General features: G+C 39.0%; 1 protein-coding gene across 1 annotated transcript in view; it reads right to left on the bottom strand.

The window, feature by feature from the left end:
• Window positions 1-20,278, bottom strand: part of RELN (reelin) — a 165,668-nt gene that overhangs the window by 63,129 nt on the left and 82,261 nt on the right. The window contains exons 21-32 of the mRNA XM_063308080.1: window positions 16,593-16,750; window positions 15,146-15,353; window positions 11,791-11,867; window positions 7,724-7,882; window positions 6,558-6,746; window positions 5,687-5,960; window positions 4,902-5,042; window positions 4,470-4,647; window positions 2,422-2,506; window positions 987-1,169; window positions 360-531; window positions 158-260 (exon numbers count right to left, since the gene is read on the bottom strand). Of these exons, the coding sequence (XP_063164150.1) occupies window positions 158-260; window positions 360-531; window positions 987-1,169; window positions 2,422-2,506; window positions 4,470-4,647; window positions 4,902-5,042; window positions 5,687-5,960; window positions 6,558-6,746; window positions 7,724-7,882; window positions 11,791-11,867; window positions 15,146-15,353; window positions 16,593-16,750 (1,927 nt within the window). The remainder of the gene's footprint in view (window positions 1-157; window positions 261-359; window positions 532-986; window positions 1,170-2,421; window positions 2,507-4,469; window positions 4,648-4,901; window positions 5,043-5,686; window positions 5,961-6,557; window positions 6,747-7,723; window positions 7,883-11,790; window positions 11,868-15,145; window positions 15,354-16,592; window positions 16,751-20,278) is intronic.

Genomic DNA, 20,278 nt, shown 5'->3' with positions numbered 1-20,278 from the left:
TATGGACTAGGCAGCTCCTCGAAATTCATGCAGACTAAATGGTACTAATGTGATTCTTCCATATCCTTAGAAAAATGTAACACAGGCAGAGAAAAGCTAAAGCAAGGTTAAAAGAAAACTTTGATAAGCAAGAAGAAAAGAAAGCAGAGATAAGTACCTCAAACTGGATTATGGTATTTTCATTTACATTCAAATCTCTTGTTGTAATTGAATGCTCTCCAACTTCATTTGAAACAAATACCATAGCAGAATCTTCTTCTCTGTTACAAAAGCAAAAGTGATATTTCACAATATAATTATTGACTTTTTTCCTGAAACATGTCTCACTATGTATACTTATGTATTTATTTAATACATACGGTGCTCCTTTGGATGAATATGGACAATAAAGTCCAATGTTGCCACCAGGATAGAAAAACCAGTTATCTTCCTTTGGGCCCAAATCAAAGGTATCCAAAAGGATCACAGGATTTTTGATGTTATTTCCATCAATAATGAAATCATCTAGAATCCAGATCTCTTCCTTCTTACCTAGGAAGAGTAAGCAAAATAAATAAAAACCTTATAACTAATAATCTAATTGTTTGAGATCACTAGGAAATAATTTTATGCAGTTGAATTGTTAATTAATTGCTACTAAGAGTACTTAGTGCTTCCTAAAACACTTTAAGAAGTTATTGTGATCAATAATATTTTCATGTGTAAATTCCAAATTATAAACTTAATAATGATAGGTTGACATAAGGAGAGAACTTTAATTAATGCTTCTCTTTTAGGCACAGTAGCTCAAGCACATTGAGTTTGTAATTAAGAACATGCCACTGAATTTTGCTTGCTGCTCAAATTGTCTTTTAGAATCATAAAGTATCTCAAAGCAATCAAAATTTATTTGTTTTTATTTATTTTTCAATTTTTTCAAATTTCTATCACCACCCATCTCTCCCGAAAAGGGAACTCTTTTTAGATTGAGATTCTTCATTCTATACCATTGTTATAAGGTTGCCAGATCCTGAAACGTGAAGCGCTGATTCGTGCTGAGTATGGCAGCAGAATATTAATGAAAAGGACATCAGTTGTTTGGGTGAAGTAAAACTCATCTATTAGGTGCCAAGTGATTCCTCCATTGATGGAATACTGGAGCAGAATAGAATGTGATCTCTCTGGGGTACCTAGAATGTAAGATAAGAAGTTGTAATGACAACAAAAGTAAGATAAATGAATTATGAGAGCTTATCTTGGCTGCAGAACTGTGAATACAGGTAGAGTTGTTTTTTTTTAAGTGGCCTTTATATAATAATCAAAAATGTTACACAGATTTTAAAATGAAACAAAACCTGACTGCAGAAGTACAGGATATGTTTTGGCTTAATTTTTGAAGATGGTACAAGTTACCGGCCAAGGTTCTGAGATATGGAATGTTCATGGAGAATCACCCTAGCATTAATATACGAATCCATCTTTTTGTTACTGTATTTTAAGAAAACACCAGGGCTTCCTCCAAAAATGTGATACAATGTTAAATGTTACTCCGTTCAAAGATTTGGATTCTGGATCCTCTATTTCATAAAGAGGAATTTTACATATTGAAAAATGGCAGCCTGCTGCAGTCTTGGTGAGACAGTTTTCTATTTAACTACAGACCCAGGCAAAACTTTTACAATAAGAAGGTTAATGCAAAACGGCAAAACAGTTTGGATATCTGATCCCAAGTTCTGTTAAGAGCTAAATCTAGTAAGGCAGCAATCAGTAATTCTCAGACCGAGAGAACCTAAATTCCCCAAAGTCACCTAGTCAACTGCCAAGTATCCATTAACTCAAAAAGGTGGGAGGAAAAAGTCTAGAATTTAAACTCTGGAGCATAGACCTAATCAAGGGCTTTGACGGCTTTATATTGCAGAGGGCAAATAATGCGGATATGGTTTCATTCTTGTCTGGAACCAACAGTCTAACCTAGCTGAGTCATTTCTGGGAGTTCTAACAAATAAGCTGATTGCTGAATAAGAGGTTAAGTGTCTGGAGAGCTGTGATTTAGTGCCATGCTCTGGTGTAAATCCCAACAGTTAGCACAAGCTAACACCTTTCTAGGTGTCATCAGGTCACTGTCACTGTGTCTTGGTCCTGAGTCACAACTGGATGTTTGCAAACTAGCTCCGTTTTTGGACACCCACAAAGATTATTTTAATTTATTATTGCTACTATTGTGGCTAAGGCATCAGGACAGGAACCAGGAAATGGTGAATTCTAGACCTGCCTAAGGCACAAAGCCAGCTGGTTCTTCTCTAGCCACCATTTCCGAAAAATGCTGCCAAGAAAACAGCAGGGAGCGGTCACCAGGAGTCAAAACTGACTGAAGGGGGACAACTTCATTTTAATATGCAATGGTAAATACAACTCCAAAGTGAAACTAAGAAAAATACTTACCTTTAGCTAAAAATCTGAATGAAAACTGAATATACATTGTATTAGTACAATCTAAATCCCTTGAAACGAGCATCCTTAGCCCTTCCTGTAAACAGAGAATGGGTAGTATTAGTACTTTTCATGGAGTTAATTAACATTTTTGGTCATTTTTCTTGCCAAACAAGTCCAGTAGATATTAAAAAAAAATCCTCATTCAAAACCACTAAAGTAATCCTATATAACAATCCAAAACTAGGGAAGCAGTGAGGTGACAAGTTTATTGGCAATTTCCCATTATTTTGTGGTATGACAGTAGGCAACAGCTAAGGGTGGTCTGACATCTTGTCCCATGACCTTGCAGGCCTACCCCTTGTTCTTTTAGCTGATAAGCTTGGAGAAGAAGAAAGAAAACACTTTTCTCAAATAGGGTCAGAGAGCCATGCAATTTAAAGAAAGGTTGAGGGAAGAAGAAAACAAGGTAACAGCTGACAATCCAAAATAGATTCTAGGCGGTGTTGCTGCAGAAGACTTGCTGGTTCCCCGGGAGCCAGAGGGAGCCTGAAAGAATTGAGAGACAAGGGACATAGCTCTATAACCCCAGAAAGCAGGACAAACATTAATGGATTTAATTACAGAAAAACCAATTCCAGTTAAATATTAAAGATCCTAACAGTAAGAACAGTTCAGCAATGGAACCAATATCCAGACTGGTGATTGGATCCCTTCACTGACTGTGTTCAAAAGAGGTTTAAGAATGATTTGTTGGGAATGCTTTAATTTAGATCCTGGCATGGAGCAAGGAGTTGGTCTAAACTGGCCTTTCCAGGTCTGATTCCATCAGTGGTTACTAGCTATGATGAAATATATTATCTCCAACATCAGAGACAGATTGATATGATTGTAAATGAAAGAATGCTACTAATGTTCTCCTTATGAAAGTCATATCGACGTTTGATTGTCCATTGTCACTCATATCTTTATAATACAAGGAAATGGATGCATAAATGAAATTGTAATATTGAAGTATGTTCAGTGAGAAGGGTGATGGTAGGCAAAGGGCAAACATTGTAAGAAATGAAGGAAAAGAACTAATCAGAATAAAGATAATTATTTCTGGTCCCATTTTCTTTTCTCCAAAGAAAGTCTGAAGTGGTCTATAAGCAAGGAACAACCACTGTGCATCCTAAGCTTTTGCATCAATAACACCACCACCACCACCGCCGCCATCATTCTATAGAAAGGACCTACAGCCTTGTATGCTTCTCCCCTACTAAAGAAAAGGGGGAGCTGACAAAACTCTTTGTCAAGTACACTGCACTTCTGCTCCTTTTGTGCATTTGAAAGCAGCTGAAAAACCCACAAGTTCTGAAGTCCAAGAGCTGGGAAGAGAGGGATGAGGCAAGAATTCCCTCCAAAGGGGAAATATAACCACAGAATCTTTAAAAAATAAATACAGTGATCTAGCTTTGCAGTAGTTTCAGCTACACCACAGCTGACCAAGAAATCAATTAGTTCATATCTCCAACACTGCCGAACTTGTGGAAATATAGAAATTTAGAGTTACTTTCAAACTGGCACATAATTCTTATGTAGAAGTCCCCTCTGGACCATTTCAAAGTTGAAAAGACACAAGCAGAACTAAGAACAGGTTCAAACTTGTTTAACCAAGACCGTGATAACTCTGATACCACTTGGGGATTATTTGAAAGTTCCTCCGTGTTTAATAATACAATCCCCAAGGGAATACTTTTCTCTAATGTGAATTGTTTTAAACGAGGCATGCTGTCAAACAAATGATTCCTCCCACCATGTAAAAACTTAGAAAAATAATTCCCTCCTAGGACTTTAATCATCTCAATTAAGCACATTTTGATTTGTCTGCAAATGGCTAACCTTCTCCTAAATTAATCTCACAGTACAGTTGAATAAAGGGAAATAAAAGGAGGCTGGGTATGAAGAAAGCAAATGAAAAATTAATTGCAGTTGGATCTTGTAAATAACCACCAAAAGGCACTGAAATGAAAGACAATTTAGAATTAAGTAACACTTGAATATCAGTAACTCCTAACCCCTTTGAAGATGAGGCTAGTTCCAGACTTGATGGTGTCACCGTTCAGGTTCCCTCTCTCGGCTCCATAGACTTCAGGCCAAAGGTCAGGATGCAGATTACCATTGAAGTCATCTTTCAGGACAGTTGGGAGGGGAACAGTGGGCACACAATATGGCCCTCCAAAACCTCTGTCACACCTAAAGTAAAATGGGTGAGAGCATTATTGGCTGCTTAATGAGCGTGGACAGTTTTGGATGAAGTGCTAAGCTAGACTCACCTCTTATGCTCAAACTCATATCTTTCCTTGTCTTTCCCTTAATAAATCTCGAGTTGAAGCTATGGCTTTAACAAACAAGCTGGCAGAATTCTCAGCAGCCGTATCTTAACATTATGCCTGAGTACATTCTCTCCCCCTTCTAAAAAAAAAGAGTTACAATTTTTGTATTCTTACACACAGTGTCCAGCATCACAGATTCCATGGCCAGAACACATCCAGGGACATCCAGTGGCCAGAATGATATTATCAATAGCCCATGTCTCCCCACCAGGAGTATAATCATGTTGAATCCATCTGAAGCGTGTTCTGGGAGACCTGGAAAGAGCAGATAGTAGGGGAAAAAAATCAGATCATGAGGTTATAGAATAGAGAGGAAAGGAAGAGACCTTTGGTATGAGACTGTAACGTCAGCTTATGCTTAAGCAGGAACACATAGAGTCATACTACAGTATCTGGCTGTAATGTGCCATTAATGGTTCTTCTATCTATATATTGTTATGGATGCCACATCACCCTATCATCTCTTTCATCGACTCTATTCCTCAACAGCAGCCAGTAGGGAAAGGGATGGGGTGGTCACAGTATTTACAGCCAAAAGGGCAGAACTCAAGGCAGGATCACTTTTCTTCAGCAGCAAATATGCATCATTATCATATCTAGTTCCACTCTTGTAGAGAAAGGATTTAGCTCGGAAAAAGATAAATGATGTGACAGATGGATTTGGCCAAAGCAGTAAAAAATCTTGGGGGCTAGGAATAAAGAGAAAAATGCCTTTATTCCAAGGTGGCCCTCTTGGTAAGCATTCCAGTGAGTAAGAAAACACATTTGATTTAATGAAACCTTAAAAATCATTTTTAAGTACGTGTTACGAACAGGCCAGAGATCCCGCCGATGTCCATGCTTACTTTTATAGCCTAGATGTTAAGGATAAAAAAACCACATTAGAGACTCATTCTTACATTGCTGCAGGTGGAAGAGAGAGAGTGATCCGTCTCCAGTTCTGGAATCTTTCTGAACTGTAAACTGAACTTTCAGTGTAATGTTGGCAGCCAATTCTGGGAGGCACACACTCTTCTGTCACCAAATGCCAGTCTTTTCCATTGTTTAGGGAATACTGGAAATGAATGCCGCGGGAATCACTGAACGGTTTGCTGCACCCCATGTTCAGCTCAAACTGCATGAAGGTAGAATCAGACACATGGAAATCCCAGGTCTCAGCGTAGCGAGGCTTTCCTTAAAAAAAAGAAAAAAGTGCAGAAAAATGTCACATTTCTTCTTTTGACTTGAATTAAAAAAACAAAAGCAAGGGAAGGATGGATGTGATGGAATCAAGGATGGTTTGTAGAAACAGACAGGTATGGAGAGACTTAATACGTTGTATTGGTGTAAACAAGATTTAGCTACGTTTCCTCTTCTTCCTTTTATCTTGTGGCTTTAAAGTCTTCAGCTTATGGGGGTGTCTTCAGGCTATGGCCCAAAAAGTCAAGATGATAGCCATGATGCACATAAAAAGCAGGGGAGCTTCAATCACAACGTCATGGCTACCATCTTGACTTTTTTGACCCTGCTCTTTGGATACCTCTGTTGGTTTACCATTACTTATTCTTGTATTGATCTAAGACCATAATAATAATTATGAACCATTACTTATTCCTTTTCTGCACTTTGCATAATGTTGCCTACCACAAAAGGGATTAACATAATGGATATGGATATATGAATGTATCCAAAGTTTCAAAACTTCAAAAAGTTTGAAGGGAACTATAAAATATTGCGATTTTCAAAACAAAAAATGTGAAAAGCATGCCCTTTGCTCAACTTGAGCCTTACCTATATTTTCACTGAAGATGAGAGAGGTATCCATAGACAGACAATCAATGTCTACCTGTCCCCCTTGAACTCTGAACCAATTTGCCTGTAAATCTACAGAGCCATCAAATTTATCTTGAAAACCCATTGGAGAGCTGTCGTTCATTCCTACAAGGACATCATCCAAAGCCCACTGGGCTGAATGCTTTCCTATAAATAAACAGAAAGAACATGGTCGTTATTCTTTATACCTGAAATTATTTTATTTAAGTTGAGGTATAGAACCAGTTTGGTGTAGTGATTAACACACCAGGCCAGAAAACAGGAAACTGTGAGTTCTAATTCCACCTGGACTACAAAGCCAGCTGGGTGACCTTGGGCCAGTCACTCTCTCTCAGCCCTAGGAAGAAAGCAATGGCAAACCACTTCCAAAAATCTTGCCAAGACAACTGCAGGCAGTTGCCAGGAGTCAACACTAACCTGAAGGCAACAACCACAACAGCATTATGGTATTGAATTGACCTGAACTGTTTTCCCCAAATAATTTACCTTTCAAAAGGGACAATCATTTGCACAATACAGTAAAGGAAGCGGATGAGCTTTTAAACAGCTCAGGATGAAAAATGAAAGCATTATCATTGTGCCAGTGTAGGAAAAAAATCTAGTAACAGATGTACCAGTACTTTCTGAAAACTGTAGTGCCTGGTTCTTCTAGTCTACAATAGCTCATTTTCTAATTCCAACCGGATACTTTTTCTAACTATGAGCTAACTAAGGAGGTTTGGCTAGAATCTTAGAACTAACACTTCTCATATACTTGGGTGGAAGACAGTTCTGTAAGCACACACTGGAATTTTCTAGTTCCAGCAACACAAGAGGAAAGCTTTTAAATATATTGCTCATTCTGCCACAGCAAACAATGGGAACCCACTGAGTGGGTGGTGCTTTGAACTATAGTCTACAGATGAAAAAATAAAATAACATAAAATCAGTGAGGAACAAATTCAGTGGGTAACTAATTGTATTGTGCCCTGAAAAATTAACAGACTAACAATATGTCTTGTTTATGTAGAATAAGGATATTCATGCTCATTTACCCAAATGATACTGCCTTTATTAATTAGTAGAACTGAAAAGTTATATACACACTATATGTAATTGTAAAGATATATATTCCTGTTGCCTACCATGCTGAGGTTGCCACCATCGAAAAGCGGTAGCTGATGTTTTGGCCTCACGGGGCAATTCAATAGATACAATTTGAGGTTCTAAGAAAGACAAGAAGTCCAGCTCTCGTAGCAGAGCCCAGCTTATTCCATTGTCATCTGAATACTGGACCACAAGTCCTGTGAATCAAAGTGAAGTAAAATACCATTTTAAAGCTCTGTAGAAAAAGTGGGATCTAGAGCCAATCTTAGTTCTGTCAGTGAAGTAAAATGATGCACATATTTCACTAGTGCAGAATCCATTAATTCACCGTTTCAAATACTCTGTTACTTTAGGAAGATTTATACTTAAAGTGGCAGCATTTTGCTAAAGTTGAGATGTCTGTGGCCTGAGAATTACACTGAAGTCAGCTCTTTTATGTACAGTATAGATTTCCAAGTTGCAACAGAATAGATGGTTGTTTCTTGCATTTATTTATACAAGATTGCTTCTACGGTGCTTCTTTTGTTCATGAATAAATGATGACCAACTTTAGAACTGAGCATAAATCAAGCAAAAGTAATTTGGAACCTCATGTGGACTGAGTTCAGCATACTTGTTTCAATAACCATGAATGGTCACATAGAGAGGTGCTATTACAGTTTAACTTGGGAACTAATAACTAAGCATAATTAATCACCAGCAGCCAATAATCAATGCTTACATTGCTTTTCCATCATTTTTAGCCATGGCAGGCCATTCCTGCCATGACAAAGAAATTGTAGTTTTTGAAAGATTCTGATTATAGTTCCATATGATCTAACTTCCTCTAAACAAGGACTTTCTTCACCATGAAAATGTAGGAATACGTCAATAAGATTATATTTATTTAGCACTATTTATTACCTCCCACACTCCTAACGGACTCTCTGAACAAAGCAAAAACTGTAATATAGAGAAATATACAGAAAATATAAATACACATAAATTAAAATAATCACATAATCGTATTTCCTACGATAGGTGCCCCAAATCAACTAAGTACCAAACGCAATTTGGAATAATATTGATTTAACTTGCTTGCAAAATGCAGGGAGGGTTGGGGTCATCCATAACCCCAGAGGGAAGAGGATTCCATAGAATTCAGGGCTTTGATGGAGCAGGCCTGTCTCCTAGTCCACACTTCATATAACTCACAGAGAGGTAGACCCTAACAGGCCCTCTCTAGATGTCCAGATCAGAGAGGAAGATTCTCTTCTATGTTAATTCAAAATTAATATTAATGATGCTAAAGATAATTCAAAAGAGGTCAACAAATTCCCAGTGTGGATATGTTGGAGTATTGTACTGTTGGTATGTCGCAACATAATTCCATTAGAGATTAGACTTGCTCTGACCCTACTGACTTTCCTTAATGCCTTAAAGACCTGGATCTATTACTGAGCCGGGACCCTAGATATGTGGTTGAGCTCATATCATGGTTATGTTGATTGTACCAGTTTGTTTTTATCTCCTGATGAATATATTATTATTGTTTTGTTATGATGCTTTTATCTTGTTTTTATTCTGTCAGCTGCCCAGAGTCATGTTTGAGATGGGCAGCCCTATAAACTGAATAAATAAATAAATATTGGAGCTAAGAGAGGCCATCCATGTGTTATGATTGACACGAGACGGGACGTCCCTGCGATATCCAACTTCTCAGGTTTATTGGGACTGTTTGGAGCACTGCCTGATCCAGTAGCATTGGATGAGCTGCAGATGCATAAGCCTGCACATGTAGATGAAGTTCTTGGACCCTTGCCTATCCTGTCTTGTTACATTTAGCAAAGATGTTGAAAGTTGAAGATTATACATTATTCCTTGAAAGATCAAACTGTCCTGCCTGAGGCTAATCAATTTGGCCAGAATCTGCAGCCAGGAAGCAATAGGAGTACGTAAGTATTTTAATAAACAAAGATTAAAAGTCAGGATATCAGAAGAACCAAAAGAAACAGAGGCTAAGGGCTGTCAACCAAACAAGAGTCCAACAGTCCAAAATTCCAAAGAAACAGGCGAACAGAGTGACAGTGGTAGGAAAATTATGATAAAGGTTAACTCCAGCAAATTAGTTCATTTTTATAGAAATATTTATTCATTCTGTTCCAGCTCAATGAAATTAAAATAATTGAATGAACTCCACCTTTGCTTTCTCTCTTCTGTAAATGAGATGCTGAGGCTCTGCTTCTGATTGTCCACATGTATATATCTTTCTTCTCATGGATTTGAGAGCATTCCAGATTCTTTGAGTTCTGAGTCAGACTGTTGGCTGGTGTACTCCAGCCTGCCTGCTGCCCCTGCCTGTGTCAGACTCCACAATCAAACAGTTGAGAAATTGTCTGATCGTGTTCGTCTACAAAGAATCACAGCGAATCAACACGTGTCAGAAGAAGAGAGGGGAGGTGGAGTGGCGAGGAGTGTGAAACACTGCTGTTTGGGTTTCAGGAGGGAGTCAAGGACGTTTTGCTGGAGACATCTGCAGCTCACAGTGTTGGCCATTGGAAGGAGGATGGGAAAGAGAAGGGAGGGGGGAGTTGGGTGGTGGTGGAATGTCTTAACGGGGATTTTGCACGGGAACTTTTCAGTCACACCTTCCTTCCTGTTCTGTGCACTTGTTCTCAGTAAACCTAAATTCTGCATATGTCTATTGTGCATGAGTTAGGTGAAGGCTGGAACTAAGGGTGCCAGTTCTTACAGCCTGCCTCGTATGCTCAAGCAAGGTGGGTGTGCTCCGGGTCCTGTCAAATAAGCAAGGTCATCTTGCAGGACCCAGGAAGCATGGCTACTCTGTTGCAGCACCCGCCTTCTGGAATGACATCCCTCCAGAGATTCATGTAGCTCTCATTCTTATGTTGTTTCAGAGATTGTTGAAGACCTGGCTATTCTACAAGGCTCTGCGGAAAGGGTGATTGTGGTTTGTTATGGGTGGCTTATAGTTGGTATTCTGCTCTTCCAGTCAGTTGTGTTTTTCTTACATGTATTATTTTTTATTTGTAAGCCACCCATCAAGGAGTTGAGCAACCTTGAAATTTGATTAACTAAAGGAATACTGTGAGTGTTTTGATTGGCTTCTATAAAAGCCACTTCCCATAATGTCCCTCACGGGGCAGTGCTTATTGGGGGCCTTGGGAAATGTGGACAATCATTCAAAGGGCTGGGAAAGGCTGCTCTTTGTTAACACAGCAACGAAAGATGGAATGAGGGCTATAATGAAGATAGGAGCAACCCTGATTAAATGGTAGAGCACTGGGGAGTAAGGGAATACAATTAGCTCTTTCTCCAGTATTTCATTGGGTGCAGCTTTTAACCATTCTACCTTATAAGATGGTGGCTACTACTTTCCCCCATTGAATAAAGTAAACCATTGCCAACATTTATTTATTTAGTTATTTAATTTATCCAACTTCTTCCCTGCCACAGTGAAATGACTCTTGGCAGCTTACATCCATGGTCTGATTATAACCAAACAGGATCACAGTCTCAGCTACAGCATAAACCTCAAATAAGGACCATCACAAAAGCAGCCTAAGCAAGAGATAAAATTAAGGATAAAAAAATAGAAAATAGGGAAACTTTTTTTAAACAAATGACATAACATGGCAACATTATGCTGACTTCTCCAGCTTTTTCATTTAGTGTCCACCACATGGGCATTTGGAGAAGGGGCTTAATGGGGGGCAAATCATGAAATGAATCTTAACCATTGCAACACAAGCTTCACCCCTTTTGTACAGGCAGCATTGACATCACATATTTGTAAGTAATGTATGGCACTTGCATCACAATGTTGTGATGTTCATTACATCATTTTGACAATCCACAAATGCCTCTGGTCAACAGGGAAGTTGCATGGCATATACCTGATGTAGCAAACAATTACAATATTATGGACTTCCATCCATATAGTAATGATGGATATTTTGCCAGAGTAAAATAAGATGCAATGAAGTCATGACAGCTGCTATTCTTACATTGAAAAAAGCTCTATAATCGTTATAAAAAGAATACATGGTATCCATACAATGTTTTTAACTAAGCTATATTGCTAACAAAATAAAAATGAATTTACCTTCATTCCTGGTTTGGGGTTTGTTGCAATCTGTACCAGCTGTTTTGCTTCCAATTTGTACATAAAACTGAACTAATCTGTTTTTAAAAAAGTTAAAATGGTTAGTTTGGAAGGAAAAACAATATCTTTAAAGCTTGGGGACAGTTCTATCCAGCAGAGTTCCCTAGTATCCAAACACTGTTTAGCATTTGCTTTTATACAGACCTTTGTTCAGTGGCTTTTATATAGAACAACTGAAATTACTGTTGAGTGAAAACACCTGAACATTTCTGATGGCTGTCTGAATAAAGTCCCCACTGTGATTCATGACTTCTCAAAGCTTTCTGGACCATACAGTCTCCCTTTCACCCTGCCATAGATAGTCAATTTTCTTGTTCATTCACATAAAAAACACTGTTTCACTCTTTTAACATCTTGTCCCTTTTCTGCAAGTTTTGCACAACTGCACAAATCCCAGTTAAATGTTTTGATCAACATTTCCTATTAATTTAAAATACTTCATGGGGCAGGGATGTGCAAGAAATGCCCAATCTGCTTTATGATCAGGTTTTCAGTTGTGAAAGCTGCAACACCTGACTTGTGATATTTGGGAGAGGTCAGTTTTGTAGCCTGAGTCAGGAAAAACAAAGCTATACCCAATAGTAGAGAATAACTGTAGCTCAGGGTTGCACTGATGGTTTCTTGGTGTTGTCTGAGGCTGGTTGTTTTCCTGCAGACATTTTCTTACCAGGCTAGGTAACATCATCAGCGCAGGGGGCAGGGGTTTCCAGTGGGGATATGGCGATCTGAACAGCTCTGCTCATGGGCTCCGCAGGCAGAACTGACAACATGACAGTTTTTTGTGGGCTCGGGAAGGTTTTCCCTGAAGCCCCAGAGTGTCTTCATGGACAGAAATTGCTTGGAATCATCCCACCTGTCCTCCAGAATGGTGCCTTGCAGCCAGAGGATTGCAAACAGCATTTGCACTAATCTGGTAGGAGATGCCGGAAGGCTGGGACGTCACCATTTCCAAGCCGCGCTGTAGCCTTAAAGGGACACTAAGATTGGCCACCCCATTTCTAAATCACCCAATTTATATATTTTTTAAGTTTATGTACCCTAAGAGAGGCTTTATACAGCAAGGAAAAGCAATCTCTCTTGGTGTTTATTGTTATTTTTGGGATTAATTTTTAAAAAAATCTTAAGTTTTGGCTTGTTTCCCATCTAAATACTAAGGAGAACTGAGAATAAATAATTGTCTCCCTGCTATTATTTCTGTAGTGAATTTGAAGAAGTTACTATTACTATATATTTATTATTGTATTTTATAATAAGTGTAATGTGTCTGGTTTTATGAGATTTTAATGTTTATGATTGGAGTTTGATTTTATTGTAAACTGCCCAGAGTCCCCCTCTTGGGGGAGATGGGCGGTAATTAAATTTGAATAATAAAATAAATATATAAAATTTCCTACACGATGAATCTGCTGTTTTGAATCTTCAGCTTTTTGTTGCCACTTTCCCTGGGAGCTGCCTGTTAGCATACTTTCACTTGTGTTAACATCTTGCAGAAATTTTCCATTAACTCATTAACTCCTACTTTCGCTAGTCAAGTATCTAGGGGTCGCAATAATCTACTGCCTGAAACATGGAGGATCTCAAATAGACTTTCTCAGAGTTCCATTGTGAGCTTAAACAGTTTCAGACAGATTCTTTTCGATTCCTGTCAAGCTATTATGCAAGATTTTCAGGACATTGTAGAAAACATCAGTTTTAAAATGTGTAATCAGTCTGGGGATGCTGTGGAAGAGGTTGAGAAGTTCAACAATGATAGAAAAGTTGAAATTATTAGGGAATTAGGGAAATTAGGGAAAAATGAATTGTGAGAGTAGTGAGTGAATTGTGAAAGATCGCTTTGATCTGAGGACAGCCCTGTAGATCTCTAAACCCCATATTAATTACCTTCCCTTTCCCACCAAGTTGTTACACAAGGGAATATGAAAAGGTATTTTAAAAAAAAATCTGTTTTGCTTTCCAGAATGCTGACCTTCTGGACTATCTATTAAAGGAGGAACTCTATGGAGGATTTTGGGTGGAAGCTAGGATTGATGGTTGCACTGAGGTTTGAACTGAGTCTAGTTTTATTATAATATATTACAATTTCTGCTCAGTCAACTAATATTGTTACTTTAAATTATCTTACAATAATAAACTGCACGGATTATGTAACAAATAATTTAGTCATACAATTATAGATTGTGGTGAGATGATTAATGATAGATTATCACAATCAATTTTGAAATCCTATCTATTAATATTAAGGGAAAACAGCCACTTGATTTGGCAGATTTTAAGTCAGATGATGTTCTACAGATAACAGCCAACCACATGTCAGTGGTGCTGCACCTGAGCCAATCCAATTATGACACAGATTTTTTTTTAATGTAACTAGGTTGTAATTCTCTAAAGAGAAATAAATATGCAAGAAAAGATATTCTTATCTGCTGCTATACATTGGATAACTGTACCCTTGGATACATATGAAGCTTTTGAAGCCAGATCATAATCCAGATACAATGCTATGAGAGCTGACTAGAGAGAGAGTGTTTTAACATTTATTTCAATTTGTTTTAACATTTATTTATATATTTATAAATAATAAAGCTTTCTACCTTTAATTTTAACAACAATCTTTTTTCTGCATTGCAATCTTATATTCATATCTTTGGCAATGAGTGTGTTTTGTTGTTTATTCGTTTAGTCGCTTCCGACTCTTTGTGACTTCATGGACCAGCCCACGCCAGAGCTTCCTGTCGGTTGTCAACACCCCCAGCTCCCCCAGGGACGAGTCCGTCACCTCTAGAATATCATCCATCCACCTTGCCCTTGGTCGGCCCCTCTTCCTTTTGCCTTCCACTCTCCCTAGCATCAGCATCTTCTCCAGGGTGTCCTGTCTTCTCATTATGTGGCCAAAGTACCTCAGTTTGGCCTTTAATGTCATTCCCTCAAGTGAGAAGTCTGGCTTTATTTCCTGGAGGATGGACTGGTTTGATCTTCTTGCAGTCCAAGGCACTCTCAGAACTTTCCTCCAACAGGCAATGAGTGTAAATTACTACTAACTACTGTAGACATGTATAGGACTGTACTGTAATCCTGAAGGAAGTTCACTACATGGAACATGCTACTTGCTAACATGTTGTAACAGCTTTGTTATCTATATAGATGATGCATGTCAATCTCCCAAATCTTTATAATCTGAAGGTAAGAAATGGCTTCATCCAAATCATTGGCCCTCTAAGAAAAATTTGACTCTTTTTTATTGTCCTACAAAACCAATGGCAAAGTGCAGTTTTTGGAAACAAAATATACAATTGACCTGATGCCCGTGGTATCCAGAGAGACTGTTCTTGCTTCTCTTTTTCCAGGACCACTGAAGTAAAGAGATTTTCCATCACTGAGTATTCCACAGCCATTTCCAATCTGAGCCCCAGTTATCTTGTACCAAAGAGGGCTCAGCTTCCTCTCAAATCTGTCGAACATCTCACTTGGATTAGGTACATTTGACACACAGGTCCCATGTGAAGCTTCAGAAAAGGAAGAAAAAAATATATATATGGGAGATACATTTCTGAAAAAGTCTTGAATGGCAAAGGCCAGCCACTGGCAAACAAACAACATTATATTAGACACATATATTCACATCTCTTGAGAAAGCTGAAGATCAGCACATTCCATCATCCCCATTTACCTCCCTTCTTTCTGCAAACCCCTCATTCTCCAGTTACATACATTTCTTTGCTGATACTAACTTTCCTTTGTAACAGAAGACATAAAAAAGAATGGTCAGTGACATTGATGTGAATCACAGGGAAAATAATTATAAAGCCTTTTAAAACTGGTTTTAGTTATGTCTGGGATTTGCGGGCCGGGAGGCTTACTATTTAGGAATGAAAGCAGAGAAAGAGCATTGCATCTAACGTGAACAGAAATGTTCCCAGAAGCTTGTAAGAACAAACATATCCCATGCCCTGCAAGCTTTTGTGTCTATAGAACCCTAACTACAGCAGAAAGCTTGTATGCAAATAGTGATTCTAGGCATGGGATTCTGAACTGATTCAGCTTTGGATACTTCATGAGTAATGCTTGGTTGAAAATATTGCAATAGTACTGATCAATTGTTTGATGAGATAAACTGGATAGACTTTGAATGTAATTTCTCTCATGATAATCTTGTTGTTAGGCCATTACCAAGCTCCTTCCAAATATATACATGGTCAAATTGATTGACTGATTTATAATATTTATAGCTGCCCTAATCCTGAGATTCTGGGCAGGGTACAATAAAGAAATAAGAAAGAGATAAAACTGAACCCAGATGGTGGAGGGATGGGATGGTGAAGACTCCCATGAATGTTTAAATGACAAGGAACCTCTCCAACAAGTAAAGTTTGGCCCTGGGACTTCAAAGCCATTCCAGAAGTTTCTTGGCTTACTAAGGTGCCTAGGCCTTGAACCTGAGCTTTCGCCAAGAAACTAGACAAGTAAGAAAGGATGTTCTGGAAGCTCTGATAAGCATGGTAGAACCAGGAACTGGTGTTGAGGATCCATCAGGCAACAGGATCCCCCTGGGCAGCAGGATCTCATCATGCAACAGTACCCTACTTGGGCTGGAGACCCATCATCCAGAGAAGGAGGAGAAGGAGGAGGAGGAGGAGGAGGAGGAGGAGGCGGCCCATTGAAATGCCAACCTGAGTGAGGAAATGAATGAATGAACAAACTGTTTCATACTGATATTCACAGTGACTGTATACATTAAAGCTTACCTGTGTAGGCCATGTCACAAAAACAGACGCCAGAAATACAATCTCCGTGACCATTGCAATAGTTGGGACATGACTCTGAAATGTACACTCCATCCAAGCCAAAAGAAGGCACACTCTTTTGCGAACTGCTCTCTTGTATCCAGCGGAATCTGGTCTTACTATATGGACAGAAATACCAAAGGAGTAGCTGATTTCTTTGAAAATGTGTTCTATTTTTGCAAAAGTTCAGACGAGATAGCAGACTGCTTGGACAAATTTTGTAGTAGCATGTATGAATATTATTTGCTCTCCAAAACCATATCCAAGTTCTTTTGTGGGCTCATATATCTCCAGTATAACCACAGGACATGTTCTGTGAGACAATGGGATGCACATAATGGTCATTACGCCTTTATTTGCTTGGATTGGCAGAAAATAAGACTGCATAACTACAAAACCCATGAAAACCTTATTATTTCAAGCTACCGTGTTTGAATGACAGAATCAACATGATTATGTCAGCTTAGCACAGAGTACGCTAGGTGGTGTCCTTGGGCACCAGCTTGGCACCCACCAGTCTCTCTGCTCTCTGACATTCAAAATAAATTAGTGGACCTGAGGACAGCTGCAGAGCAAAGTGTTTTTCTCTACAGCTTTTCCCCAAAGATGCCCCTGGGTCCCAGGTGGCTATAGCCAGTGTTTTATTTAGAAATGCAATCATATGATTCAGAACTATGTATATTGGTAATATCAGTTTTGGTATTGTTGTTGTTGTTGTTGTTGTTCATATTTTGTGCCTACACGTCTTTTTTGACTTTTGGCAACATTTTTGGAAGTGGCTTGCCATCACCTACTTCCTAGGGATAAGAAAGCATGACTGGCTCTCCTGGCTTCTAGCCCATTGTCTTTAACTGCTACGCCAAATCATATATCATATCATATCGTGTATTGTGTATCGTATATCATATCCAACACATGCACAAGCAACAGTCTCAGTGGTAGGGCAGGCAGTGCCATCTTATTGCCTACTCTTAAAAAAAAGTCCTCCCCAAATTGGATAATCTGAATTAGACATTTGTGTTTTAAAACTGAAGGAGTCAAACAAAACTTGGTATAATCAAGCACACTATAATCCATGAAATCCAACAGATGGATTTAGCTGGTATATAGATGGAAATACCAAATGAAAATCTATATATTGCTCTGAACAGGTTGGAGGCAGAATTTATGTCTAATGAAGAAATGATCCAATAATGCACTAGAACTTTGAATAGACACCATTATCATTAATGGAACTGATTCCCAAGTGAATATTTTTAGATCAGGGTGCAAATCTGTCAAAGTTATACCCAACTGTTATAGGGTAGACACAGTGAAGGCACACAATAGTATCCCATCTGTAATTGCAATCAATAAATGTAATTATGTTGATTAGCTTGATTAGCATTCTTTGGGAGTTGAGAAATGTTGTTTCGACTTTGGTGCCTAGGCCCAGTTATATGACAGAACATAATGCGAAACAGGCTGCCACTGTTGATTTGGTTCTGTTTGTGTTGGGCAAAGCAATCTCATTAGTGTCTGTGTGACTTGGCAATTGTGTTTGTTGGTTAATTAAAGGAAAATACTTTAAGTAGAATGCTCACTGATTATGTGATTTAGTCTCACCATGAAGACTTCAGTTCTCTACACTACACAGCATTCTTTGCGCTGTAAATATTTGTTAATGGAGTAACAGAAGGAGCCTGTCTAAAAACACTTAGAAAAGAAGATAAAACACATTTGGCCATGCTGTTAAAGAAAGAGAAGAAGTACAAAATAAAAATAAAAAGTACATTTGTTCATTAAATTTCTAGCTATTGTACTAATTTTGTCTCCAAAGAGGGTAAGATCTTGGTTGTGATTCTCCTGCCTTACATTCAGAAATAATAACTGAAACAAATTGTAAAGGATTTTAGTCTCTGAGAAATAGTTACCCGCCAAGGTTAGAGAAAAGGAAGTGTCATGTTCACCGTGAAATTTGATGGGGATCCAACTAAGCTGTCGTTCTTCCTTACCAATGCAAGGAGTTATATGGACGAATGGGAACAGTGTTTCCGATCAGAAAGAGCCAAAATTAATGCCATTGCCACTAAGCTCAAGGGGCGGTCAGCTGATTGGTACGTACAGTTATGTCAATCGGAGGCCCCTGAGCTGGAGGAGTTCGAGGAATTCCTGTGGGCATTAAAACTACACTTTGAAGACCTGTTAGCTAAGGAAAGAGCAAAATGGGCATTGAGGGAGCTGTGTCAGGGGCCACGATCAGTGGCAGACTACGCTCTGGAATTTAAGGCTTTGGCTGGGAAAGTTGAGGATTGGTCCCAATCCACCCTGATAGAACTTTTTAAGGACAGTCTGAATACGGAGGTCCTAAGGTGGTCACTTGGGCAAGACGACCTGGATTCCCTGTATGAGTGGATACAGCTGGCAGGGAAGGCTGAGCATGCCCATGAAACTTTTGCTCACTGGAAGGTGATGAGGTATGCTAGGCTCATCAAGGGTCCCCGCACTGCTAATATTGTCTGGCATCTCAAAGAACATGGTGACCTTGATGATGCAGCTATTGTGGCTTCCAATGTAGTTTCTATATTCTTGTAAAACACCATCTCTTGACAACACACTTAGCTCCCTCCCTCTCTGTTCCTCTGTCATGGTGGAGGAAGGAAGGGAATTACACAATGCATTGAGAGGGCTCTTCCCTACTTCATTCCAGGCATGTTCTTTGCCCCACCAAACTGTCAGCTGGGCTATTTTTAAACACAGATTTAAAGGACTTCTGGACACTAGGGCTAGAAGTGGAAACTGGCAGAACGCTTGTGAATTTCACCACAACTCCCAAATTCCTCAGATAGATGTGCTACAAGCTAATGGCAGAGCTGACAGCAAGTGGCTGCAATTGGTAGTACCCAGATGTATCCCATGGAATATACAAAATAGGATAAAATTAGGCCAAGTGTCTCCCAAAATAACAATTATGGTAGAAAGCACCGCCATACAAAACACTTCTGTTGGCAGAAACAACAGAAACTCTGGAAGTGTTGATCTTCTCTTTCCCAGTTTAAACTGACCAGCAGGTCATTTTTTTTAAGACCACTGAACACATGTTTCATACAAAACCAGTGGTCTTCTAGAAGTCCAGTATACTAGTTCACATAAGCAGTCTGCATAATGCCTAATGCCTAAGTCAGACCTCAAACAGGCAGATGCCTCAGTAGAAATCAGGTATCAAAGAGCTCTTGCAGCCTAAAACTCTTGAGGTCTCGAAGGGCAAGATCTAGTGACTTGAGGTGAGGGGTATGCCTGCAGTAGCCTCAACCAGCCAACAGACGTTTAATGGATGCCAGCTCCTGATCACATCACCCCTCATACTGGGAATAGGGCATTGTGTATCATTCACATGGCAAGATTTGTTCAGAAGATAGAAAACACTACTTTAAAACTGGAACATCTAAGGATGAATTTAGGCTGTCTCCACTGTTGGTGAGGAATAAGGTGAAGGTTGCGTCGTGTAAAAATGGTTAGCAAGGCGTTTTCATGGTGTAGTTAGTGGAATATAAGGATGACTCTCACAACAGCACAATGCTGTATCAGCTGTGATGCTCTTCTGGCATGAAGCTGGTTGCATTCATTACTTGGATTATTAGACTGAGAAAAGTGTATGTGTGTTTCCT

This window comes from Candoia aspera, chromosome 7 (genome assembly GCF_035149785.1).
Source record: "Candoia aspera isolate rCanAsp1 chromosome 7, rCanAsp1.hap2, whole genome shotgun sequence".
Taxonomy (NCBI): Eukaryota; Metazoa; Chordata; class Lepidosauria; order Squamata; family Boidae; genus Candoia; species Candoia aspera.
Note: the sequence above shows the minus strand (reverse complement) of the source record. Positions and strands in the feature narration are given on the sequence as shown.